Genomic DNA, 26,798 nt, shown 5'->3' on the forward strand with positions numbered 1-26,798 from the left:
GACTCTCACAAATCACCTCACTTTTACTCAGCCCGTCAGCCCATACTCACCTCTGCCTCCACGGCTCCACCTCCACTTCCACTTCCATTTTCACCTCCATCTCCACCTCTACCACACTCTCGATCTCTTCGACAATTGAAGACCAGTGAAGTACCGTGGCTCTTTGGCATTGAAGACCAAGTAATTCTCCAAGTCTCTGCAGCAAAGGTTAGTTCTTTCCCTCTCTTCTTTGTCTCTAAGATAGTTTGCAAATATTTTGGCCCTACGCTTGTTTTTTTTTTTAATTTTCTGAAAATTTCTACCTGCATTCTTGTTGAACCTGCATTGAGGGTGTAATTTTATGGTTATTTACATGATTAAACTTTTCATCCCCTGAAATTTTATTGCCCTAAATTTCAACTTAGGGAAAAAATTAGGGAAAAATTTTTGCCTAGTTATCGTGAATCCCCTAGATTAATTGTATCCTCTGCTTCTTGGCCCACTTGGGAAGGACTTGCTGCTTCCCAATGATTTTTTGTACAAAATCAGCTACGGCTGGACTTGGTAGGGGGAGAATTGAATAATAATGACCAAATTAGATGAGGCAATTAGACAAGCTTTAGATGAGGCATAATAGCATACTCATTTACCTCAAAATATTTATTGCTTTATTCTTATTCAGAATATTGTAGGTTTTAAAAATTGTAGGTTCTGCAGATGTTTGGGGACTCTGACCCAAAAGGATTCCTTTTTTAATTTCTCAATGATGCTGGACAATGTTGCTTTCTCATAGCAAGCCTCGGTTTTGAACATCAGCCCAAATATGGGTTCCTCTTGAGTTTCACAATCTAAATCACTTGCATTTATTCTCTTGAGTATTTTTTTTTTTTGGGGATTGAATCCCCATGAAGGAAAAAGGCGCAGGGAAGACAAAATTTTGTGCTTTGTTTGTTATATATTTATGTAAAAGAAAAAAGAATTTTTGAAAGCTGCAAGTGACTGTTGATAGTAATTATGAATAGTTCATTGCTTCAATTGGTTCTGTGACATTACTTTAGCACATTGTTTAGAAAAGCTTGAGACTTTACTGTATTGCGTGACTATTTGTGTGAGTAATTTGTGTTTTTTTAACAGATAACCGGGGGAATTGAATAGTAATAGATGCTTAGCAGGTTGTCAAGGCACTATTTTTGCAGCATTTCACCTCAGCCATGGCTCTTTGTGGGCTTGGGGAATCCTGGTGATAAATTCAAGGGAACACAACATAATGTATGTCTGAGGATTTTCTTGTTACGAGAATGATGTATGCTTTTGTTTGTTGGAAGGTCTAACTTTGCCCTACCATTGTGGGATTGAAACAGGTAGGGTTTGAAATGATTGATGCATTTGCAGAGGCAGTAGGGATTCCAATGGACACGGTTCACTGCAAAGCTGTATTTGGAAAAGGCATGTAGCGATACTTGACTTATGTATACCAAGTGCATGTGTTGTTGTGTTTGAACCTGATTTGCAATAAGCATGCTTTTCATTCCAAGTTTGACAACAGGAGTTGATTAATTGATCTTCAGGTTTTGTAAATGGCGTCCCTGTTTTCCTTGCAAAGCCCCAAACATACATAAATCTCAGTGGTGAATCTGTAAGTGATTCAATATTTCCTTTACATCTCCAAGGTTGACAATTTTGAATATGCTTATCATGATAAATTATGTTCCTGTGATAGCTCTAGCTGCTCTTCCATTTTAAGAAATTATATACTATATGAGATAGTAGTTATGTTTGTCCTTCTATTTCTTCCTTTTCTTTTTTTTTCTGCAAAATTAGTATTATAATTTTCAATCCATTTCCAAAATCTAGATTGAGCAAATGAATAATGATCAACTAACACACAAGAAAAAAATAAAAGAACAAAAGAGTGTTAGAGAATTTTTGTTGACTGCCAATGAAATGATCTTTGCTACAATTTGTTGCAACGATGACGTAATCTGGTAATTGTTTTCAGTTTGTGGCAAAAAGTTTCCTTTCTCACATGGTTCATATGTTTTTAGTGTTGTGAAGCATTTTTATTTGCTTTTTAAAGGATAACTCTATTGATAAACTAGTTGGCGATATGGAATATGGTTAAGATCAAAATGTTTCACAGAAAGTGTTTGTCTTAAACTTTTTTTTCCCTTGCTAATTACTTTTTGAGAAAATCTTCTTTTTTGTTTGTCTTAAAGCATTTTGTTTGTCTTAAACAATGGTAATTTCTCAGTTACACTCTCACCCAGAGAGCCTTTTTCTTTATTTGAAGACACTTGTTGAAGTTCACACAACTGGAAATCTGAAATTTTCTTGCTTAAGAAAATATGGTAGTTTACATTTTCCGAGTGGAAGGATGGCAAAGCATCAGTCAGATAGAATTAAGACGTTCCTTGAAGAATTGAATGATTTCCCAAAATTGCTCTGCAGTAAGCCAATTCAGCTGACGGATAAAGTGACAGAACAGTATCTTGAGGTGAGTATATCTTGAACTGTGGATGAAGTTCTTAAAAGGAGGGATGTATTATTTCATGTCATATTCACTATTTCCTTAACATCAAGTATCATGCGCGTGGCAAGCTGCTGTCACATATGTTCAATGGACTTGTATGTTCATTGTTGTGCAGTTGAACAAGCAAGCTCTGGTTTAACGTGTTAAAAACTTATAATTTATTTTTCTCCCTTTAAAAGTTTATGGCTTAGTTAATCTTGTGTATCTATGGTTTAGTTAGAGTTGTCACCATGTCATTTTGTCAAGCTATAGAGTAGAGAACTGTTTACGCCTCTGTCAGGAATATGGAATTGTAGATGCAGCTTCCTTCTTGCTGGAAAGGGTTGGTGATGTTGGAAGTGCTCTTATGCTCATTCTTTCTGGCCTCAATGAAAAATTTATTGTGCTTGAAGCTTCTATTGGCCCATCTGATTCTCGTCCCAAGCACTTCAATTCAATTTTAAAGGAGGAGGAGGTTTGTCGTCTCCCTAACTTCTTTGCTCCTTGGTGACAGGAGCATACTTATGTTCTTATATAATGCTTCAACATTATAGGTCAATGACATACTTGACATTCTGCACTCTTGTAGTGGACTATGCCAACGGAACAGTCCGCGTTTGGATCCTCATGAGTCTGAGTACCTGTGGTTTCAGTTGCTTGACTCGTAAGACTTCCATTTATATTTTTACACATCTTTTGTCACTTCTAATTAGCTATTATCAGTTTAGTTTTTCAGTTATTATTCTAAAAACTAGAACACTTAAAAGGGCTGAGTTAGGCAGTTGGTATGGTTTTTAGTTAGGTTGTGGGCTGAAATGAAGCCAGATCATGACTCCGTTTGTTGAATGGTCTGGGGTAATATTGGTACAGGTCATAAGTAACACAACCATACATAGAGGCATGCACCTGTTTCTATATCAACTCCTTAACTCTCTCTCTCTCTCTCTCTCTCTCTCTCTCTCTCTCTCTCTCACACACACAGAGACACTTTCTCTGACTCGATTTTTAGTATTTAATGTGGGGTGTGTGCACGTGTGTTTATTTTTTTGGTTTTATATGTTTCCTCATGGCTGCTAGTTGAACTGACATATCTGAGAATATACCTGCAATTGTTACTTGTCCATTACTAAGATAAGTTGGCATGGTATTATTGTATTTCATTATTTTATACTTTCAATGTAGGTTTTGTTTGCCTCTAATGGATTCATGTAGCAGCAAAACAAGATCTATACATCAAGAAGACATAGAAGTTCTGGAAGTTCAGTAAGATCATGAAGATGACTCTGCATAATAAAATGGACTTGGAGTTCGACATAAGATCATGAAGTTCGACAACACATTTTTTTGGGGACTTGGATTTGTTTTGTAAAATTGTCTTGACTTCTATGTGAAATTTAGGCCAAATACTACTTATCAATCTATTTGTATGGTGTTATTGAACTTGATTATGATATTCGAATGCTTAAAATGGTATTTTAGCATTTCATAATGTAATGGATGCCTTTATTTGTTAATGGTAAAGCATTGTCTTTTTTTCATTTTTAAGATATAATTTAGAAGGAAAATCATCAAATTTCATGGTGACAAAGTGTTGTCACTGAATTAGATTTCTCCATTGACAATCACCTATTGTTATGGAATTGAAAACTGTTTAGTGACAACAGAAGTTGTCAGTAATTAGTTTATACCGGTTGACACTATGAATTAATTTTAGTGACGATATTGCTTTGTACATCAGTGACAAGATATTATGTCATCACTAAAATTACAACAATTACTGATGACACGAGTTGTCACAAAACAGTACCATTTACTGACGACTTTTAAGGTTGTTACTATATACTTTTACCGACGGGCCTTCAGTGACGACTCTGTGACGACTAGAAAGTTGTCAATAAAACTTATCAGTGACGACTTTTTCTTGTTTTGTGACGAAAATGGCTTGTCACTAAAAATCAATTTTCTTGTAGTGGGAACAGTAAGGACAGTCCCATATATAGAATAAAAGATCCAATAATGAAGGATGGCTTGACAAATATGACAGCGCTGTAACTTGGTTAATCAATGGGATGGCACTATGGCAGGTGGACCCTAATGTCAGAGCCTTACCTGGTATTCGAAAATGATGGATTTGGGGCAGGGACGGTCATCAGTATGACCGTCCCTGCACGGTTAAGGGCCAAGATTGGCCCTCAAAATTTTGTGCGGCTGAGATTACACCATGTAACTCGATTTTCGCGTCAAGTGTGGGACCCACCACTATCTGTTGTGAAAATACATCCTGTGAAAAAAAAGTTACACGATGTACAAAGAAAGTTACGCGCAGTTGATAATGACTAAAATTGGCAGGGACGGTTGCAGGTGCAACCGTCCGTGCCCCGAGTCCGAAAATGATAGACACTGGCGACCGCCTGGACAAAAGGAACAGCTGAACAAGTGGTGGTGGAATGTCCAATGAGCAGACAGTGGTCTGTGGAGGTATCAAAATAGGTTATTTAAACGAATTTAAATGGTTATAATTTAATTTTTTATTTTTTTACATATTGTCTGATAAAAAATAATAATATTTTATTATTATTAGATTGATAATAAATTCAAATTTATTTGTTTAATACTTGAGTTTAAATATATAATTATTTTAAATGGGTATAAATAAGTGATTCGAGTTAATCCACTGCCTACTAATTAAATGAGTTTAATTTCATGCCCATTTAGACCTATTTAAAATTAGTGGGTGGGTTTGAACGAGTTATTGAAGCGTGAGTTTGGGTGAATCAACATAATTAAGTTTGTGATTGACACTCTAAATTAGAGGTGGCAAAATGGGCAGGATGGGCGAAATTTGCTTGGGTTCGAAATGGAACCGAATCATATGGGTATGGACCTAACCTTGCCCATATGTGTTTTGGAACTAACTTGGGCGGGATCACATTGAGATAGGTTTAGATTGATCCCGCCCAATACCCAAATCTATTTTCTATATTTTTTTCCCTTTAATTCTTTTTTATTTTTTATATAACTTTAATATTTTTATTTATTAAATTTCTTTTGATCTTATTGTGAATTTATATTTTCCTGAATTCATTTACACTCTAAAACGATCAACAGTTACTTTTAAAAGACATAACATTTTGGTAAGAATGAACATATCTTCTCCCTGGATTAAACCAAAAATTGGATTAACAAATAAAGAAAAAGATAGATATACAGCCATATTCCAACCTTACCCATAATGTTGTCTGACACAAGGACTAGAAACAAGATTTTTTAACACCAAATTCATTCTTACTGACATTCTTAAAATTTCCAAATTTTGATACAAAAGAAATTCACATTAAATGCTGAATAAAGCTAGCACAGAAACGAAGAAACTGATTAAAAATTGATAACAGGGTTGCATATAGAAATCTATATAGATAGCTCAACAATTAGCATAAAATCAACATAAAGGATGCTAACAGTTGTTAGTAAAGCATTAATTCTTGTAGACACCAAAATTTTACCAATTCATTTTATTTTTATTGTTATCTTTATTTTTTTAAAGTTGTTTAAATGAAATCATTTTTACTTAACTGGTTTTCTTTTGTAGGAAAGTGAAGAAAGGAAAAGAAAGAAAATGGAAGTGAAAAAAAATCAGATTTTTGCCAAAAAAAAAAAATCAAAGATGAATTTTTGGATAAATGAAATTTTTTGGGAAGATATTTAAGCCCAATGGGTACCCAAGTATTTCCCAACATTTTCCATCAAATAATGGTATAATTGGGATGCATCCCATTTTAAACCCAATATCAAATTACAATACCCATCCCGCCCAAAGTTCTTTTGGACATGGGTAGCTCATTGGGACTTGGGACAAATTCCTACCTCTAACTCTAATTATAGGATACCCCTCCAAAAGTATTTGAATAAGATCGGAATCCAAATCAAAGAGATGGACAGCCACAATTATGCGATCAAGAAGTCAAGCTACTACATAAGAAAAACTCTGTCCTTTATCAATTAGGAAACACTCAATTCTTTTATCCACTCATGAATCACCAGTTATATCTTTGATTAATTTTTTTTTTGTAGATACGATTTATATTTTTCTGTAAAACTTCCCAAAAATTACAATCTAAACCGGCTCATAGTCTCACAAAACATGTACTTGAAAATCAACTCGTGAATCACCCAGTTATATCTTTGATTATCTGTGGGTACGAAATATGAAGTCAATTAAATGTGCATAAGGATTCATTATAACCGGTGATTCTAAGGATTCATTACTCACATAACTACACACGTGAAAGGACATGATACTAATGATTCATTACTCACATACTAAGGATTCATACTCACTTTAACCTCTTGACTCCTGACCCTAAATTCTATTGAGTCGATGTGTCAGCTTGAATTTCAAAACTCTGCTATGTATTAGTCCAAAAATTGTCTACATATCAATCAATGTATGCACGGATGTTTGCCATTTTACCATAGTGAGAATAAAATGTTTACTTTTAAGAGGATACATTATTGGTGGAATCAATATATATTTAACTCAAAATAAGAGCTATGCCGATCACAAAATTAATTTTTACTTCTTTTGTCCTACTAAAAGTGTCATTCATTTTTGTATCCTCCACAATGTTCGTCATTTCAAAAAGGTTCACATGCTTGTTATTTTTAGTATTTGTCTATTCTTAATCATTGTCTTTTTGTGACTGATAGATTATAATGAAGAATTATCAATTGTTTCAACATCCTCCCAGGACTTGCTTAAAGTGACTAATTAGTGACTAATTAGGAAGAGACAAGCACTTGTTCACCAATTAAAAATAGTATTCTAATCCAGGCTCCTGAAAATTGGTCTTCTAAGTAAATTGTTTGAATTGATGCTCTCCTAACAAACCTCCGCTCCAAGAAAAAAAAAATTCTACATTAGGGGATACATTAGCAGAAAATAGGGGAAAAAAAATTGTAGGCTGCAATCTAGTAACATACGTGTTCGAGATGCTCTAAGAAATTGAAGTATATAAAACTTTGATTGTCAAAAGTAGCGCTACTACTCCACGGAGTTTTATTCGAATACAGATAATCAAACATGAGGCACACGAATTTATTGATTTCTAGTATTACACATTCAGACAAGGCGACTTAAGCTAAACAACTAAAATGCTGAAAGCACTTGAGCTCTTGGATATTACTAGATTGAAGAAGTAGATGGAACCAATACAAAGTCCTCTGCCGGGAAGAAATGGCAAACAGGGGCAGTGCCCGGTTCGATACCAAGCACTCGGAAGGAAACGTGATCATGGCTCCATTGGGAGGTATCCATGTGACATCTTGCAGTAGCTTCAACCCTATCACCATTCTCTCCAGATAGAACAGTCCTGTATAAATGATTATCACCCGGCTGATAGTGGCAACCGAAAACTATGAAAGGATATGGCATGCTGTGACAGCCAACCATCTTTAGAGTTGAAATTCGTTTAGGAGCTTCTGTGATTGTATAGTTCTGTAATCTAGCAGCATTAGATTTTACGAGGCAATGCGTTGATAAAACTTCAATATCGGTATTCAATCCCAAGATCTTTCGTGCAAAATCTACCAATGACTCGTAGGATGTGGCACAAGCCTTGGATTCTCCCTTCATAGGCTTAGTCTCGCAAGCTCGGAGTGTATGTTCCATCACTTGGGCTTTGCGAGATCCTTGAGGGAATGAAAAGTGTTGAAGAATCTGTGGGAGTTTTGCCAATGAAAAGGGGATAGCATCGGCTTGTTCTCTAGGCCAGAGATAAGGAGAGGACAAAGGACTAGGATCTCCGTCAGGGAAAAGGATACTCAATGTTTTGCCTAACTTGAGATCATCTAAAACGAAAAACACGGTTGCTCTTGGATCCATCTGATGCATCATGTGGGATGAGGAAAGAGAAGGATCGTGCATTGACTTCTTTTCATGGACGTGAGCAACATGATGTGTCTTATCATTTCGATGAGGATTATTAGCATCCATGCCCTGGAGCCTGATTGCATTAGTACCACTATCCTTGGCCTTGGGTATGATATCACAGGCTCCCTGTACAGGTTGTATAGTGTTGTAAGACAGCGAGAATTAAGTCCACAGCATATAAATCACAAAAAACAATTTATTGTCAAAGTAACTTACCAGGACAATCAACAGATGAAGGAGGAGAACACAAGAAACAAGTGCTTTGGAATCCATCAGTTGGTAGGTATTATTTCCCTTGCAAGTCCTCTTTTGAAGGTTTTCACAAGACAAGAAGCAAATAATACATATATATGGATACAATGAAGCGTGCTCGAGGAACTGATTCTTCTTTAACATATTATAATTACAATTTTACCCCTTGAAAATTACATCTTTGTTTTCTAATGTAATGTCTCATCTTGGCCTATGTTTTTAAAATGAGTTTTTTTGGAAAACTAGTTTTTATATTAGGAATCTATAGTAACAAGCTCCAAAAATAGTCTCAAAATCACTACAAATACACACGATCTCAAATACACCTAACAAAAAATATATATATATAAAAGAAGAAACTACCAGCCATTTCTTCTTCCATTCACTGCCTATCACCATCCGCTGCCACCAGCACTTCCCTTTCTTCACTGCCACCACCATTCCTCCCCCTTCCCTCCTGACTCCCCTTCTCCCTCCCTCCTTTCCTCCCCTTCCCTCCCTCCACAAGAAAGCAAGTGGTACACCTATGAGTCATTGCATCAATTCCACGGCCTCCGCATGGATCCGCATTCAATATGGATCAATCTTTTTTTTTTTTTAATTTTTATAGATAATATGGTGGATCAATCTGGAATTTATTCTTTTTGAGTAAAATGCACAAAACTTTCCTATGATTTGCACGTTATTGAACCCCCTTCTCATTCAAAAATATCCAAAAGACTTTATTGGTTTAAACTGATAGGTAAGGTGGATGAAAACCGTCTATATTGATATAAAGAAAAGTTTGAAATTCCCATACTACCTTTACTTTTAGGTAATAAAGGTTAATTAAGGGGCTTAATTATAAAACCATCTCTATTAGGGTTCTTTACCACCACTTCTTCTGTTAATGTGATTGAATAAAATCGGGCTATGCATTTATACCAAAATAATGACTTGTAAATTTTCAAAATAGTGACACTTTTTATTCATCATTAATTACAATGTGAATATCTCTATGAACTAAGTTGAGTCTTGAAAACACTGGCAATGTACTGTTATTTGAAATCGACGGATGATTTTAGGAAAATGCAAAATTTTTGGTAATTTGTGGATTGGTGTACGAAGGCAGCAACTTCTCAAATCGAACCAACCAGCCACGTGATCCATGCCATAGTCTTGCCAGCTTCACTTGGCTATCCTCTTGTATAAATAGCCGTAGCCCCAAGAGTTCTTACACCGTCAAAGTTTCATTTTGAGCTGTTCAAACTTCAAAGACAGGATGCGTTCATCTGTTGCTCTCGTTGCGTTCTTTTCAATTGCCCTGGTAAGATTTCTCAAACATCAGTACTCTATTTGAGTTCATAAGAGATAATTCTTTGATTGTTAGACACACTTAAATCCGTTAATTGCTCAGCATTATTATGATCCTCTCAATTAAAGCTATGTACTTGGAAAAATTCCTCCTTCTTCGCTTTCACACACTATCCTCAACTCTAACCACCCCCACTCCCGGCGCCGGAGGGATTGGAAACTCTTCTGATTAAGGAGAGCAAAGCTGACTTGGTGGCTTTCTAGTTCTATGGTCATAAAGCTTCCCTTTCAAACATTCCAATGTGGGCTGTACGAAACTTAAATGTCACTGTAACTTGACTTTTGACACTTGACTTTTGTTAGTTAGAGGAATTCATCTCCAATATTTCCATTATACAGGTAGAGGTAGGCTGAGAAGGTCTTGGTATAATGGGTAAGGTTCAGAAGCAAGAAATTAAAGGTCCTAAATTTATGTAAAAATCTTTTAAGTTATTCAAGGTTCACCTGTATAGAATGACACTTGAGCAAGACCCACAAGGCTCATAATTTGGTGTGCAGCCTACCTTCCCCGCTATATTTACTTACCTAATATATATTGATGCTGGTTTCTTCAATTTTGTCATTTGCCCCGAATGTGCAGCTTGCATGCTTCACGGAGGCAAGAAAGGACCCCAGGGGCATTTTGCGACCTGCTGCCGGTCCTGGTGCTTTTACTGAACAAAATGAGCACCTTGGGTCTAATACATTGAAAGAATTTGAGTCAAAGCCTGGATCCATTCTCCACGCAGATGAGCCTAGATCCATTCTCCCTTACCATGGTCGTGATGCTAATTCAAAGGAGGAGAAACCGCAAATGAAAGATTTTGAGTCAAAGCCTGAATCCTTTTTAATCCTTTACCGTGGTGACAAAGCTAACTTGCAGGAGGGAAAACCGCATATGAAAGATTTCGAGTCAAAGCCTGAATCCCTTTTATTCTTTTACGGTGGTGACAAAGCTAACTTGCAGGAGGGAAAACCGTATATGAAAGATTTCGAGTCAAAGCCTGAATCCCTTTTATTCTTTTACGGTGGTGACAAAGCTAACTTGCAGGAGGGAAAACCGTATATGAAAGATTTCGAGTCAAAGCCTGAATCCTTTTTGATCCTTTACAATGGTGACAAAGCTAATTCGCAGGAGGGAAAGCTACATATCTAAGATTTCGAATCAAAGCTTGGATGAATGCTCCTTTACCATAAGGGAACCCGCGATGATGCTAAGCAAAATTAGGATAAATCAAACATGAAAGAATCAAAAGTGAAGTGAAGGTCTGTATCGCTGCTTTTGTAGCATAGTCTTGATGTTGCTTCCAAACAAGAGAAATTCAATTCGCTTGAGACTGGATTTCTGCTCTGTCAAGAATAAGTGTAGTTGGTCTTAATTTCTTAGTGTTGGAGTGAAAATGTCTCGCTTGTAATGCAATTCCTCTATTAAATAAATGCTGTGTTGATTTACTATGGTGAAACTTTTAGTTGTGTTTAGTGCATCTTTGTTTCTCTCTTTTTTTCCTGTTTCTTTTTTTTTTCCCCAAAAAATCTGGAATAGTCTTGGTCAGTTGGGCTTCGCCATTATATTTTGTGATCAGTATCCACTGGAAAACAAAAATACTTTTGACTTCTTAAGCTTTCGATCTATTCGGTATATGGGAGAGGCATAGCAGAAAATTACTCGATGAATTTCTCATATGCAGCATCTATGGGAAGGAAAAGCAGACAAGATCTGGAAGGGATATTCTGAAATTCCACTGCATCTTTTGAATAATGTTAAAGAACTGTGACTATAAAGGATATTGTTCTCGGTACTAGGTAGTAGGCCCATGGTTCAAACACTAGGGAGAGTCGGAGACTGACGACTCGACTGTTCCACCTAACATTGGAGATCAAAGAATCGCTGAGAACTCGGAGAAAAACTCGATCGACTCAGACCTAGTTGTCTCTAAGACGAAGTGAAACGGGCGATTCGACCAAGTCATCCCCAATTTTTTGCCAGCTTTTGTTTCTTTTTGCCCTTTCCTATTTTGCTGCTTTTTTGTAAGAATTTCAGTGTGTGTGTGTGTTGTGTGTTTGTGCATGGGGGAGAGAGGGAAAATTCCAGCCGGTCTAACGCTGGCCAGAGTTGATGATTTCCAGCTTCCGGCAACTTCGTTAGTGAAGAAGGAACCAGTGCTGCAGCGGGCAGGAGTTTCCCGTGGGGAAGATGACTCAGTTTTTGAAATTCCAGCAATAGCCCCCTTAGTTTCTTTTACTTTTAATTTCTGCCCCCGATTTTTTGTACTTTCTAATTCGACCCCAAGACTTTACCTTAATGTTTTCAATTAGGTCCTTAGCAGTTAACTAGTTGGCTGTTAGTTTAATTAGTTTGTCATTTGTCAAGTTAAGCTGTAATTAATTTTATTTTTCCTTTTTGGAAATGATGTCACCCGTATAGGGCATAGGTGCATTTAATTATTGTATTTTTATTTTTATATTTTCTTTCATTTTTTTTCTCTTAATTACTTTTGATTGTTATCGAATGTGATATAATGGGACGCCAAAGCATTGGTTGGTGGCTTTTCCAGTAGAAGCTTTGGAACTAATTATCTCATTCTTATTGGTTTTTTCTATTTATCATGCTATGTTTAGATGTTTTATTCTACTTTAATTAATTAAAATGCACGTTATGTGTTTAGCTTAAATTAATTTTTTTGCCTTAAAATTAGAAGAATAAAGTTAAACTTGCAATCGGTTTTTATCGGGTGTAGAGGAGTATTTGAGGATACAATCTTGACCTTACCCTCACAAATGTAGCTCATGAACTCATTTTTTTAACTTGTTTTTTTGTTATTTTTGTTTAGCATAGTTTTTTTTTTCCTATTTTTAATATTTTTTTCACAATTTTTAGAATACTAGATGCTTCAAAATTTACTTTTCATCGATACTACGACCAATGAGTGTCAAACTATCCTACACAATTTAACTTGATGCTTCAAAATTTTTAACTTGACAAACTATCCCACACAAATGAGTGTCAGATCATAGGCCAAAGCATCTCAGACAAATCAAATTTTAGAGGCAGGCTCTTTAGAAAATCAAAATGTAGAGTTTGCTAAGATTGTGACCAAGTCTTCTATTGTTCAGTCTCTTCCTAGATTGTCTTTATTCAATGTAAATTCAAATAGTATACAAACTGGTATGGATGCGTCATTTGAGTTTACGAATAGCCAAAGCGTAACTTTGATACATCATCAGAAAGAGAAAGCTCTTACATTGAAAGTTCAAAGATCTTAGAAAAAACATTCAATTCAGCAAGAATGTATGAGATCACAGATTATAGGGCCTCTTCCAAATGTTTCTAAATCTATTCAGCCTATTAAACCGGATTTTGTTAGCACATTTTCACTGCCAAATGCAAATTTGAATAGCCTACACTCATGTATGTCTACTCCATCGGAGTTTTCAGTAGGTGAATCTTCCACCTATAGAAATCGGCAGAAAGAGAAAGCGCTTAAGATGACAGTGAAAAAAGCTAAACAAAATTAGTTGGTTCAAGCACAGAATATAGGATATAAGAGTTTGCAACCTCTCACAAGTACAATTGAACAGCATAATCCTGAGGTTGTTGAGATTTTAAATCAGTCTAATCAGGTTGTTTGCCAATTACAATCAAATGAGTCCCAGTTTTCAGGTATTTAATATAGCACTGCTTATTAATATAGTCCTTCCCATCAAGTGAATCATTTCATCAAATTTCAAAACTCTTTTTACCTTCTTAGAACAATCTAACCAGTTTCTTCCTTTTCTTTAAAATAGAAATTTTTTTTTCTTTTTTTAAATATAACATTTACTTTTCCTACTATAAATTATTTGTTCTAAATGCATTGAATTTAGACCCATTTCATCAATCATATAATGCCGTTAATTTTTCTATTTTTAAAATGCATAGACCTTTCACATTAACATGAAAGGTATTGTTTCTAAAATTTGTTTAGTAATTGTTGTCAAACAATGACTATTACCACCTACTTCTCTGACAACAAACATTTCAGCTTTAAATTGAATACTCAAAAGCATTTTTTTTCATTTACTCAATTAAATGTGTTTAGTTTTATTTCTACTTTATAGTTTATCTAATTCAAGAGGTTGATATTGAACTCTACTTTACAGGAATATTTGAACAAAATCATGGGAAAACTAAGAGAAAACGTGCAGGTCTTTTAACATTTACATTTTTAAATGACTTGAGTATTTTACATTCCCTTACTGTTTATTAAACAAGCAAAGTCATTTAGAATCTATCTTTTATTGATGATAGGAAGAGTTCAAAAAAAAGGTCGAGACCTGTTAGATTGCATTCCAGGTGTGGCAAGCATTCTTCCAAAACAGCCAGATTACCCACATTGTGGTGCAAAAATTTTTTTCCATGAAACAACCAACTTTTGCTGTTCTAATGGAGACATAGTGTTAGCTACCAACCCAATTCCAGCTCCTTTAAAAGAGCTATTAACTTCATCTTTAGAAGAGGCAAAATTATTTAGAATATGTATAAGAACAATTAACAACATTTTTGCTTTCACTTCTTTTGGAGTTAAATTTGACAAGAATCTAGCAAAGAGAAGTAAAGGAGTCTATACATTTAGGATTCAGAGGCAAATTTATCACTTCATCAGTGATCTAGAGGCCTCAAAAAATTTGAAGCTGTATTTTCATGATACTGAAATTGAGTTGACAAATCATTTAAATGCGTGCCCAAGGCTAATAGAAAGTATCATCCAAAAGGTTATGAATATCCTTGAATACAATCCATAAGCTCGATTTTTCCGTGGTTTAAGAGAGGTTCATAACCTTGATACTTATCATATTGTCTTGATAACACTGCCTGGTGTAGACCAAAGGGTATTTAACAAACCTACGGTCTCCCAAGTTGCTGCATTGTGGGTTGAAGGAGAAGAAAATGGGGTAACAAGCCAGAGGAATACTCAAGTCCATACTCATGGTGGTCATTGTCACAGTATAGAATATTACTATGGCTGTTATGACCCCTTGCAGTACCCTCTTCTTTTTTCTTTCGGTGAACTTGGCTGGCATCAAGGAATCCAAAAAAAAAAAGGAAAAAAGATCCACAAGAAAAAGACACGAAATAAGAATTCTGAAAGTTTGATTTCTCTAATGCTTGCTGCAATTGCTGAAGAACTATTATAGATGGAACAAGATGGTAAGTACAGACAATCTTATTCATCTATTTGTAGTTCAATTCAGCATAGTAACGTAACTAATTATTCTGTAATTTGTCTACCAACAATGGCGAGGATTGATAATGATCCAAATTTTGTTTCTGTTAGTGAGTATTATGCTTATAAGTTACAGATAAGGGATAATGATGAGTCTTTTTTGCTTCACTTGGGTAGATTACCTTAGCAATATATAGTGGATATGTTTGTTAAGGTTGAATCTCAAAGACTAGATTTTTTTAGATCACAATAAGAGGAAATAAGGAAAGAGTTTTTGTAAGAAATACAAGACTCTGTGGCTGCTGGTGAAACACATGCAGCAAATATTGGTCACAAAATTTTTTTACTAGTAAGCTTTATTGGAGGGCCAAGAAATATGAGAAGGAAATATATAGAAGCAATGACCTTAGTTCAAAATTTTGACAAATCAGATATCTTCTTGACCATGACTTGCAATCCTAATTGGCCAGAAATAAAAGAACACCTAATTGAAAAAGAAGAAGCACAAAATCGGCCTGATTTAATTGTAAGAGTCTTTCATGCTAAACTTGAAGAATTAAAAAATGAAATCCTCAAGAAAAATATTTTTGAAGAAGTGGCAGCGTATACATATGTTATAGAGTTTTAGAAAAGAGGCTTGCCACATGCACACTTTCTCTAATTTTGAAATCTTAACATAAAATCTTTAGACCTGAAGAGTATGATAAAATTGTGAACGCTGATATTCCAAACAAAGTGAAATACCCATACTTATATAGAATGGCTAAAAAACACATGATGTATGGTCCATGCGGTGTTTTAAATCCATCAAGTGTGTGTATGACTAAGAATGGCAGGTGTAGGCATTCCTATCCAAAGGATTTTGTGAGGAAACAACCCAGACTATTAATTCTTATCCAGTATATAAGCGAAATAATAATGGTGTTAAAGTCAAAGTTAGACAACATCACTTTGATAATAAATGGGTTGTTCCCTATAATGCCTATTTACTTGCTAAATTTGATTGTCACATTAATGTTGAGATTTGTTCAACAATTCAGGCTGTTAAACACATCTACAAATAGATTTGTAAAAGGCATGATAGAATCAGTTTTCATATTAATTCTGATAATCCAAACAGCCATATTGATGAAATCTAGCAGTATCGGGCAGCTTGTTGGGTCTCATCACCTGAGGCTACGTCGAGACTTTTTCATTTTGCAATGGGTGAAATAAAACCTGTAGTAATTCATCTGCAGCTTCATCTTGAAAATTATCAGCCTGTAAGTTTCAAAAAGCATCAAAATCTCACCAATGTTGTGAGCAATCCAAGAAACACAAAGACAATACTTGCTAAATTCTTTTATATGAATAGAATAGATTAGAAGTTCAGACACTAAATTGTACATTTCTGAATTTCTAAACCATTTTGTTTGGCTTCCTGATGAGAGACGTTGGAAAATGAGAGATCAAAGGGACTTTGTAGGTAGAACAAATTCAATCCATTCGACTGAAGGAAAGAGGTACTACCTTAGGCTTCTTTTAACAAAAGTTTGTGCTCCTAAGTCCTTCAAAGACCTAAAGACTTATAACGGAGCACAAGTTAGAACCTTTCGTGAAGCAGCACTTTTAAGAGGGTTGCTTCACGATGATAATAGCCAAGAATTGTCTTGAAGAGTCTTCTCTCTTTCATATGCCTTATGAATTGAGAAGACTTTGGTATATTCATGTCGTAACAATCCCAGACAATTATGGTTAAACTTTGAGGCTGTAATGTCGAAGGATTGTCTAAGGTGTTCAGATTTGACTCTTAGAGAGGTCAGGAAAAAGGTACTGCAACAAATAAGTGGTTTTCTTGAATCAATGGGAAAAGGCATAGGTTTATTTGGATTGGTTCCGAATGATAGAACCAAACAAGAGAACTGTTGGCAGAAAGAAGTATAACCAATCATGAAGAAGATCTGAATGCAATTACTTTGCTTAATGAAAAACAAAGGCACGCATTTGAGGTCATATGTCGCAGCATATATGAGAACATAAGTGGTGCCTTTTTTGTAGACGATCCTGGAGGCACTGGAAAATCGTTTCTCTATAGGGCGTTGCTAGCTGATGTTAGGTCTAAAGGGTTTTTAACACTTGAGATAGCCACTTCAGGAATTGCTGCTTCTATACTACCAGGAGGACTGCCCATTCACGATTTGAAATGCCAATTGATCCTTTAGAAGGTAGAACATGTAATGTTAGCAAACAAAGCAGCCTGGCAACAATGATTAGAGAATCCAAACTGATTATCTGGGATAAGGCTCCTATGTCAAAAAGATCTGCAATTGAAGCATTGAATGATCTAATGCAAGATCTTATGAACTCACCAGAAATATTTGGTGGAAAAGTTGTTGTCTTTGGCTGCGACTTTAGGCAAATATTGCCAGTTGTTCACAGAGGAAATCAATCCGAGACTATTAATGCTTGCATAATAAATTCTCCTCTATGGCCTTCTCTCAAAAAATTGCAATTAACAGAGAATATGAGGGATTGATTAGACCCCTCATTTATTGATTATTTATTGAGAGTTGGTAATGGAACTAAGAAAACCCAAGATGATAGCTACATAAAGATTCCTTATTCAATTTTGCTTGAAAATAGAGGGGATGATTCTGCACTAGATAATTTGATAAATTTAGTGTACCCCAATATCATGACTGGATTACCAGATGCTAACACTCCAGCCAATTGAGTAATTCTATCCACAAAAAATAATTTTGTTGATGAGGTCAACGACATTCTCGTTAGCATATTTCCAGGTGAAGCAATAGAATATCTTAGCTTTGATGAAACTTTAAATCCAAATCATTGGGGACAGTATGAGGATTTTTTGAATTCTCTTTCCCCAAGTGGACTTCCACTACATAGGCTCATCTTGAAGGTTAATGCACCAATAATCTTTGCTTAGAAATTTAGACCCCATTGAAGGCCTTTGTAATGGGACAAGATTAGTTTGTAGGAATTTGAGCTAAAATGTTATTCATGCTCAGATGGTTGTAGGTGATTTTGCCAGAAAAGATCTTTTCATGCATAGAATTCCATTAGAACCTCCCACTGATGAGCAAGACTGTGTCCCATACAAGAAAACTCAGTTTCCAATCCGTTTGTGCTTTGCAATGACAATTAACAAAGCTCAAGAACACACGTTAGATTTTGTGGGTATTTATTTGAGAGAATCTGTGTTCTCTCATGGATAGCTTTATGTGGCATGATCGTGTGCAAGAACAGCTTCACAAGTCAAGTTACTCATTAAGCCTCCATTTTTTCACAAATCTAGAATAAATCAGACCAAAAATATTATATATAGAGAAGTTCTTGAAACTTCTCAATTAGCTGTCAAGTAAATGAACATTCTTCTACTATTTCTTCAACCTTTAATTGATCCCATCACAATTGTAGTTTATATTTAGAATTAAATTTATCTATTTCTACCATTTACAGATAAGCATAGTGAGATGCTACCTTCCAGTGAATGAGGTCATTGAAGGAGTAAAAGGATGGACAGTATTGGTTTAGGTTGTTGAGAGAGAACATGTTCAGTTGAGTTGAGGAGCAAGTCCTATGAACTACCACCGCTTCCTTCTTACAGATTCTGAGGTAACAAAAAATAAAGATATTCCTTCCATTTTTGCGGATATCTTTGACTATTTTATAGATTTTTAGCTATTCTTCTTTAGGATGCAATAGGGAACAAAGGTTTCAGCTGTCATCTATGGCAATGATATCTATTTTTTTGATGCCATTCAGGAGATACTATATCTCCAATGTAGCTCTTCGCAAAGCAGAATCAAGGTATAAGGTTAGTGACTACCCATATTCTTGGATAATCCATAACAGAACATTGGTTGAGGAGTATGTGGAGCAGGTTCCACCAGTTATTCCGTGTCACTTTGACCTTACAGAGTTTGAAAACATATTCAAATTTGTTGACACAGAAAATTGGCAAAGTAAGTTCATTTTTTATCTTAGATAATTCAAATGTATTCCTTATGTTATCTTCAGCTTATCTTTAAATTGAAATATTCTTTTGAATAATAAATATCCAGGCTATTGTCATGCATGCTTTTCCTTCAAGGAAACAAGGTCTTAATTCAACGACTAGAGACTTGGTTGTTATTAATCAAGAGTAAGCCAACTGGAACATAAGAATATATTTTCCATTCGTTAAATAAACCTATTACATTCTTTGATTTTTATCATATTTATTGCTTTTGCAAAAAAAAAAGCCAATGCTCCTTCCTCTATGGAATGAATTTGAAGCAAATGAAGGAGCACAGCTTGCAAACACTATTGCAAACAACAACGTCATCATAGCTATGAGAGTCAAAGTAACTACTTTTAACTGTAAGTCACAACTCCCATTGGTCAAAAAATTATTATTGCTTTGCCTACAACACTTCAATTTCAATGAGCTAATTATATACTACTTTCTTATATCTGTCTCTGACAACAAGGCTTGAAAGTTGTCTCTTGGTGAATCCACCAACTCCTCAAACCATTGCATTAAGACAATGGTAAGCATATCATGTTTCATAAGTATAGATAAAGACTGGAAAATATAACATGTCTATTTATGTTCACAGGAATGATCAGAATCAAACAGGAAATTGCACAACTGATTGAAGAAGCCAGTTACAAAGACTCAACCAAATTGTTGCCTCTACCTAAAAATAATGATATCATTAGTGTTGAGAATGCTATGAGGATTCTGAAAAGTGTAAATACGATCATTTCAGTAACTCACTTATACTATTTTCTTACCTTTTACATTAGTGAAAGTGAATTACTTAACTTTGCATCTAATACAATATTAATTATAGGTCAAGACTACTTGGACATGAGGAAATACTTCTTTGGCACCTGAGCAGCGATCCTTTTGGTATGCTGCGTGTAGTAATTGTCTAAAGGCTGTATATGCTAATATGGAATGGATCATTAGATGCCCATCTTGCAGAGAAGAAAGTGTTGTTGAGGCCAGGTAAACAAGACATGCAAATTTACAATAGTATGCTCAATAATAAATCTTTTTTACTGCATTATTTAACTATTATTCACTGCCATCATATACAAGATGCCGTATTGGAATTATCATTGACAATGGAACAAGCTCAATGTATGCAGTAGTGTTTGGTATAGATGCTAAAACACTCATACAGTTCACAGCAGTACAACTAAGTGAAGCCGATGAACACGTAAGTTTTCCTATTCTTTTCTCTCAATTCTCTCTATTTTTGGTACTTCTTTGAATTTATTTGACTTATTTTGCATATCCTATCATTGATACGTATATTTTTCAATCCAAACAGTTTAGTCTTCTTTGATCAAGATGAAAGACCTAAATTGGTCAAAAAATTGTCTAGCTAACGTGGAAGAAAATTTTTGCATCATTAGATGATCTATTAAATAGATAAGTGCCTAATTCAACCAAAATCTCATTAGATAGATAAGATTGATCCTTAGTGTCAGAGGCAAAAGAACAGTTTGGAAAATTTAGTATCAGAGGCAAAAGGACAATTTGGAAAATTCTTTACTAAATTTAACATGCTATATCACTATCTTCTTCTATCTATGGTTGCATTGATTGGCCTGCAAATTTGGTAATGCCCTTCTAGTCCTCATCTTATTTTGCTGTTCTTTCCAAGGACAAGACTCAGTCGTAGACAAGAAAAAAAAAAATCCTAACTGGAACTAACTAAAAGTTTGCCAGCATTAAGATGGCTCCATGTCACTTTCAATCTATGTTACTATTAAACATCTGGCCCTGAAAACATCTGTACCTAATTATCAAATAACATATCACTCTCTTTCTATAAGAATTCTGGTGTTAGAGGATTGAATGTTCAACTACTAACCTTTGTTCACTCATCATGTGTAATGAGCTTTTTGAGCTTTCTTTTGAAATTGCATCATGTTCACATTTTCTGGTACTCCATAAAATTTTTGAAAATACAGGGTATTGAGCTCTTTTTTGTTTATTTGCAAAATACAGGGTATTGAGCTTTTTTTGAAATTGCATCTGCAATTGATAACCATCAAATCGTATGCTTTGTCTGTCATTTTGACTTGGATTATCAAGGACAAAAAGATGATAAGTATAGCATCGTCAAAGTATACACTACTGAAGAATTGGTTGAAATCATCCCAGCAATCGCTTACGAAGCTGCCTTCGATGCTATAGGAGAGCCTGTTCCAACTGCTCCAACCATAACTGAGAAGCTAGCCAGCACCATTGACCAGGTTGACTTAATGCTCAGTCCACTTCCACTGACCAACCTACCACTAAAGGGCAATTCTTCAGCCCAACAAAAAAAATGGTCCTAGATTCAATTGGCCGCAAATCTGATATTGCAGACAAGCCAACCTCTTCAAACGTTGCTGCAAAAAGAAGCTTAACTTTTGAAGCTACAATTCCCAGAACTAATGCACTTTCTATTGAGAAGACAACCATTGAAGCTGTTCCCTTGGTTGCTGCAAAAAACAGCATTAAAGACAACAAACTAGACTCTCCAAAATCTGCTCATATGAGCCTCCTCAAGAAACCACGTGAATCTGCAATGTGAAGCAGGCCATACAGCTTCATATCCTCTTTTGTTCATCCTTTTGTTCATCATATGTATTCTTGAAGTTCTCGCATGCTATCTTTTGCCATCATATTAGAATCCATTAACATTCCCTCTATGACTAGAAGTTAATGGATCCTAATATATGATAATACGTAGCTAAAATGAACTTTGAAAAATACTATTAGCGTGCCAATGTATCTCTACTTGGGACCTAATTGTACTGGAAGGTGTGTAATTGCTACTGAAATACTTGACAGCTATATATGAATGGTAATTATGATATTATTACGTTATCTTTATAGCCATTATGTACCTATTTTTCCAACTAGAATTATTATATGTGTTTTTCCAATGACCAATATTTTTGGTAGGGCCAAGGTTGTGCCTTGCACAACCTAGTTCCTCTAGTTTATCACCATATAACCAATGTTTTGAAAACCGGGACCGGACCGGCCGGTTCGACCGGTTGAACCGCGAACCGGCCATGGCACCGGTCCGGTTCTATGCTCTGGTTGACTTTTGCCAGAGAACCGGTCAAACCCGGTAAAAACCGGGAAAACCGGTGAACCTTGTTGAACCGGATTGAACCGGTTTTTGAGTTTTCCTTTTTTTTTTTTTTTTTTTTTTTTTTTTTTTTTACTTTTTGCAAAATGCTTCTATCAAGATTCGAACTCAAAACCTTTGTAATAGAAGACCAATGTAGTAACCATTGCACCATCACATCTTATTTGCTTTTTTTGATAACTTATTTATATAAAACAAACATCTATATTTCATTTTTCATTTTTCTTACAAAATCTCATCCTCTCATGACTCTTTCTTTTTAATCTTCAACTCTTTCTTTTCTCCCTCATCTTTTCTTTTGTCACTCCATTTTTAATCAAACCTCATTAGTTTTAATTTATTGATGTTTTCTTCTATCTTTTAATTTTGTTTTTGCCCATTAAATTGGAAAAAGTTAAAAAAGAATTATTTTTCTTTAACCCAAATTATTTAATGCCACAACCACTCACTTTTATCTCATTTTTTGTTCTTATCAAGTTTGCATTTCTATTTTCAATTCTCTTAACTTCTTTCGAACTCCAAACTTTCTTTTTTAAATTACAATCTTTAAATCAAAAAGACGTAAATTAAAATTTAAGTTCACAATATCAAATTCTCATAGACGTGAATTTGTATAATTTCAAAATATTGTGATATTTTTGGGTTGGATTTAAGATTTTTTTGGTAGATATAATTGAAATTGAGATGAAATTTATTTGTTTTAACTTATAATTTAAATAATTTATTTTTGAAAATCCAAATTATTCAAAAATAGTGAACTTTTCATCATATAAAGTTTTAAATTAGTCCATTGCATGTCTTATTTTGTGCATATATATATTTATATAAATTATTTTAAAAAAAATTCATTGAACCGAGGTTGAACCGGTCCGACCGGTTGAACCTCGACCCTTTCACCTCACCGGTTCAATTGACGGTCCGGGTTTTAAAACATTGCATATAACAGTTTAAACCAAACGGGACCAATCGATTCCAATTGAACTGGGAATCCGATGGATATTCTGTCCGAGTTAATCAATTGAGTTGGACAAATATTGATTAAATCTGGTCAAAATTTGGATTTGGACCAAAAAAAAGTGAGTTTTTTTGTTGTTTTAGGTACTATATTACTTTTTTGCACATTTTAAAATTTATATGTGATTGGTATGCTATTTTGAGTTTCGTCATCATCATAAATTCATGACATCATTGAATTTTTTGATATTTTAGCATTTCATCTTTTTTTTGTCGACACAATAGATTCTACATCTACTTCTACTTTACACTAAAGGAAAGGGGTGGACCCAAGAGAGTCAATAAGGAACTCAAAATGGATTGAATCGCCACTAGACCACATGGGTATCTTTGCACCCGTTGGTAAATTTTTTCAGGAAATTCTGGAGAAGAATGCAGACCAAGAGATTTGATTCTTTGACCTACATTAAAGGAAAGCCTTAAGCCTCTCCCTGGTAGCCAACTACTCTAGAGGTAGTTGGTTTTTAGCATTTGATCAAGTCCATTGAACATGTCACCATGGCCCTCAACTTGATTGAATCGATGACTCATTTCAAATTTCAAAACTCTATTATGTATTAGCCCAAAACATCGATACATATCAATTAAGGTATACACGGATATTTGCCATTCTATTATAGTGAAAAGAAAAGGTTTACTTTTAAGAGGATATATAATTGGATGAATCAATACATATTTTACTCAAAATAACGCCAATCCACACCGTAAAATTAATTCTAAACGGTTTGAAAGAAAAGGACCAAAATGTAGACCAACCTACAAATTGATTTTGTACCAAATGAACATGCATAGAATTTTCATTGCATACAAATTATGAAACGTGGATTTAAAATTCATGTGACAACATCTCGATTTAAAAAAAAAATGAACTTTTTAGTTTGCATTATTTTACACATATTTGATTTTTTTAAAAATAACATAGTTGCGTATGATTGAATAGGCAAGCATACATTATTGATGTATAAGTTAATGTGGACGCCTATCAATGTTTATGTTGTTGCACAACTTGAATTTGTTCTGGAAATTTATAATATTTAAAAATTTTAATAATTTCAACCTACTTCAAAACTTTTTTATTAGTAATAAATCATTTCAAGGTGTAGTTGAATTCAATATTCTATTAGTAAAATGGCTAAACTGTGTGTTTGTCTATTTGTTTGAGTTTGCATATGGTCTGAGTCTAAATATTCTGTATAGTACGATTATATAAAGCTAGATGGTATCTAAATCTATGATTTTCTTACATGGTCTATGTTTTGATAAGGTTTGAATTTCAAAAATTATATTCGTACCCATGAAAAACTCTGTGAGACTATGTTAATTAGTTAAGATAAAATTCGACTTATTTGCATTCCCACTCTTAACATGGATCAATTAGCCGCCATGTTTTAGAATTGTGGTCTTTTTTTTCTTTTTTTTTGAGGGGGATGGGGGGTGGCGGAGGTTAATTTTGAAGTTAAGTCTCCAATTTAAATTGGCTTGTGAAATTCATCCTTTAAATGGAAATAATTCTTACCTCTCACTGGAACCATGGTCACATTTCCTTCCGAGTGCTAGGAATCGAACCCGACACAGCACCAGTTTGCCATTTTTTCCCTGTAGAACACTTTGTATTGGTTCCATCTACTTCTTCAATCTAGCACTTGTTCAGCCTCGTTCACGTGTGGAAGAGCTCAAGTATTTTCTGTTTTTCAATGGTTCAGCTTAAGCCACCAAATCTAAATGTGTAAAATTGGAAATCCTGTGAACTCTCGAATAAAACTCCAAGGAGCATTAATGCTACTTTTAAATATCAAAGTTTTATATGCACTGATTTCTTTGTGCATCTCGAACATTTATGTCATATTGCACCCAAAAGTTCTTTCCCGGATTTTCTAAACGTATTTCTGGTTTGTTAGGAGAGTGTCAATTCAAATAACTTATTTGGAGGATTGACTTTTAGGATCGCCATTCAATATTTCTGCTTAATTGTTGAGTGAGATTATCTCTTCTTGATGAGTTATGTTAGGTAGGTAAGTCTTCGTAGGTTTTTGAAATGATTGGTAACTCTTTGTTAGGAAACAATACCGAGTTAACCAGCCTCTATCCTGTCACAAATTTTTCGTATGATATCACATTATTCTTCTAAAGTTTTAAAATATCTATATAGCCCCCTATAATATTGTGTAAAGCGGAGAGTGTCAAAAATCCTCCAATGACGGATGCATTTGGCAAGTTTAAATAATTTTTTTTTACTAATCAAAGACCGATGTATTTGGTAAATGCGTTGGTATAATTTGCTGCATTCCCAACATGCCTAATGAAAGGTTGAACCAGAAACTAGTATTAGTACCATTGCCCACAACATCACGTCTAATGGTTGAACCAGCTCTCTGCTCTTCATTATTTTCCTCCAAACCCAAGAAGCATCAATTGGGATCTTAGCTGCCCATTGGGATTGACTCCTTAATGGGATACTATGTACCCATCTTACCCCCAGTGTATCTTTCTTACGACTGATATTCCATATCAACTTCAGTATCAGGCACTTGTTCCACATTCAATGTTGTATAAACCTAATCCACCATCTTTTTTTGGATTACAGATTTCCTTCCCGCTAACTCGAGCCCCATAAAATTGTTTCACCTCACTAGCCCATAAAAAAGAAGCTAATATGCTATTAATTTTGCGAGTAACTGATTTTGGCAAGATGAATGTTGTTCACCTGGAACAAAAAATAAAAACAAATATGCAGAAAAAAAAAAGATTAGACAATAACAATATATTAGTACTCAAGCGTGGAGGATTGAGGTACGGATATCTCGCTCTCTTTAAGGTGATTCAATCCTCTACGGAAGAATTAACTCCCGTGTAGCAAGTTCTCTAGCTTGTCACCCCCAAGATACAATAGCCAAACCACACTTGCTAACACACTCTCTAGACTGCATAACTAGGAGAGTATAGCTCTACAAACACCTTTTGTTTCTTGCCTAACTATGAGATAAAAAATAGTAAATTTATACTCAAAAGACATAAGTTGTTGTAGTAGAACTTTTCTATCTCAACTATGCATATATATAGGTGAATAAAAGTTAGACAAACATAACTTATGTTACTAATAAGACACCAAGTAAATGTTGAAATTATTGGTCATTCAAAACACATTCAAATTTGTAGGTTACAAAAAACTTATTGTAATTAAAAAATCATAATAATTCTTTGGTCAATACCCATTCAAATCCAAATTTGAATTGTAAGTTACAAAACTTCAATGTAATTGAAAAGCCACAACTTCATACAATAAATCTTTAGTAAAAACCATTCAAACACCTATAATTTCAGAAAATTTATTTCCCTTGTAACATGCACATGTAATTGAGAATTTAATTATTTTATTAAAATACTACAACAATGAATACACTGCACCAATGCAGATAAATTCCAGTCAGAAC

At 34.7% G+C, this 26,798-nt stretch overlaps 3 protein-coding genes across 5 annotated transcripts; 2 read left to right on the forward strand and 1 right to left on the reverse strand.

Moving 5' to 3' along the window:
• The first annotated feature begins 22 nt into the window (after positions 1-22).
• LOC113775938 (peptidyl-tRNA hydrolase, chloroplastic-like) lies at positions 23-3,952 on the forward strand. 3 transcript variants are annotated; one of them, XM_027320991.1, is made up of 8 exons: positions 23-207; positions 1,114-1,248; positions 1,341-1,425; positions 1,548-1,615; positions 2,270-2,473; positions 2,790-2,963; positions 3,043-3,152; positions 3,671-3,952. In XM_027320991.1, the coding sequence occupies exons 2-8, from the start codon at positions 1,141-1,143 to the stop codon at positions 3,753-3,755; spliced, it is 834 nt and encodes a 277-aa protein (XP_027176792.1). In that variant the 5' UTR covers positions 23-207; positions 1,114-1,140; the 3' UTR covers positions 3,756-3,952. The 3 variants fall into 3 exon arrangements, with proteins under 3 accessions (XP_027176792.1, XP_027176793.1, XP_027176794.1); XM_027320992.1 differs by having other exon boundaries at positions 1,152-1,248; XM_027320993.1 differs by having other exon boundaries at positions 3,078-3,152; positions 3,671-3,686.
• Positions 3,953-7,478: 3,526 nt separating this feature from the next.
• Positions 7,479-8,741, reverse strand: LOC113774821 (BURP domain protein USPL1-like). Its single transcript, XM_027319451.1, has 2 exons — positions 8,634-8,741; positions 7,479-8,543 (listed from the first exon to the last, which is right to left on the reverse strand). Exons 1-2 carry the CDS (start codon positions 8,688-8,690, stop codon positions 7,671-7,673), a joined length of 930 nt encoding a protein of 309 aa, XP_027175252.1. The 5' UTR covers positions 8,691-8,741; the 3' UTR covers positions 7,479-7,670.
• Positions 8,742-9,868: 1,127 nt separating this feature from the next.
• Positions 9,869-11,157, forward strand: LOC113773912. The gene is made up of 2 exons (XM_027318508.1): positions 9,869-9,975; positions 10,603-11,157. Exons 1-2 carry the CDS (start codon positions 9,931-9,933, stop codon positions 11,155-11,157), a joined length of 600 nt encoding a protein of 199 aa, XP_027174309.1. The 5' UTR covers positions 9,869-9,930.
• Positions 11,158-26,798: the final 15,641 nt, after the last annotated feature.

Source organism: Coffea eugenioides, chromosome 6, assembly GCF_003713205.1.
Source record: "Coffea eugenioides isolate CCC68of chromosome 6, Ceug_1.0, whole genome shotgun sequence".
In the NCBI taxonomy this organism is placed as follows: domain Eukaryota; kingdom Viridiplantae; phylum Streptophyta; class Magnoliopsida; order Gentianales; family Rubiaceae; genus Coffea; species Coffea eugenioides.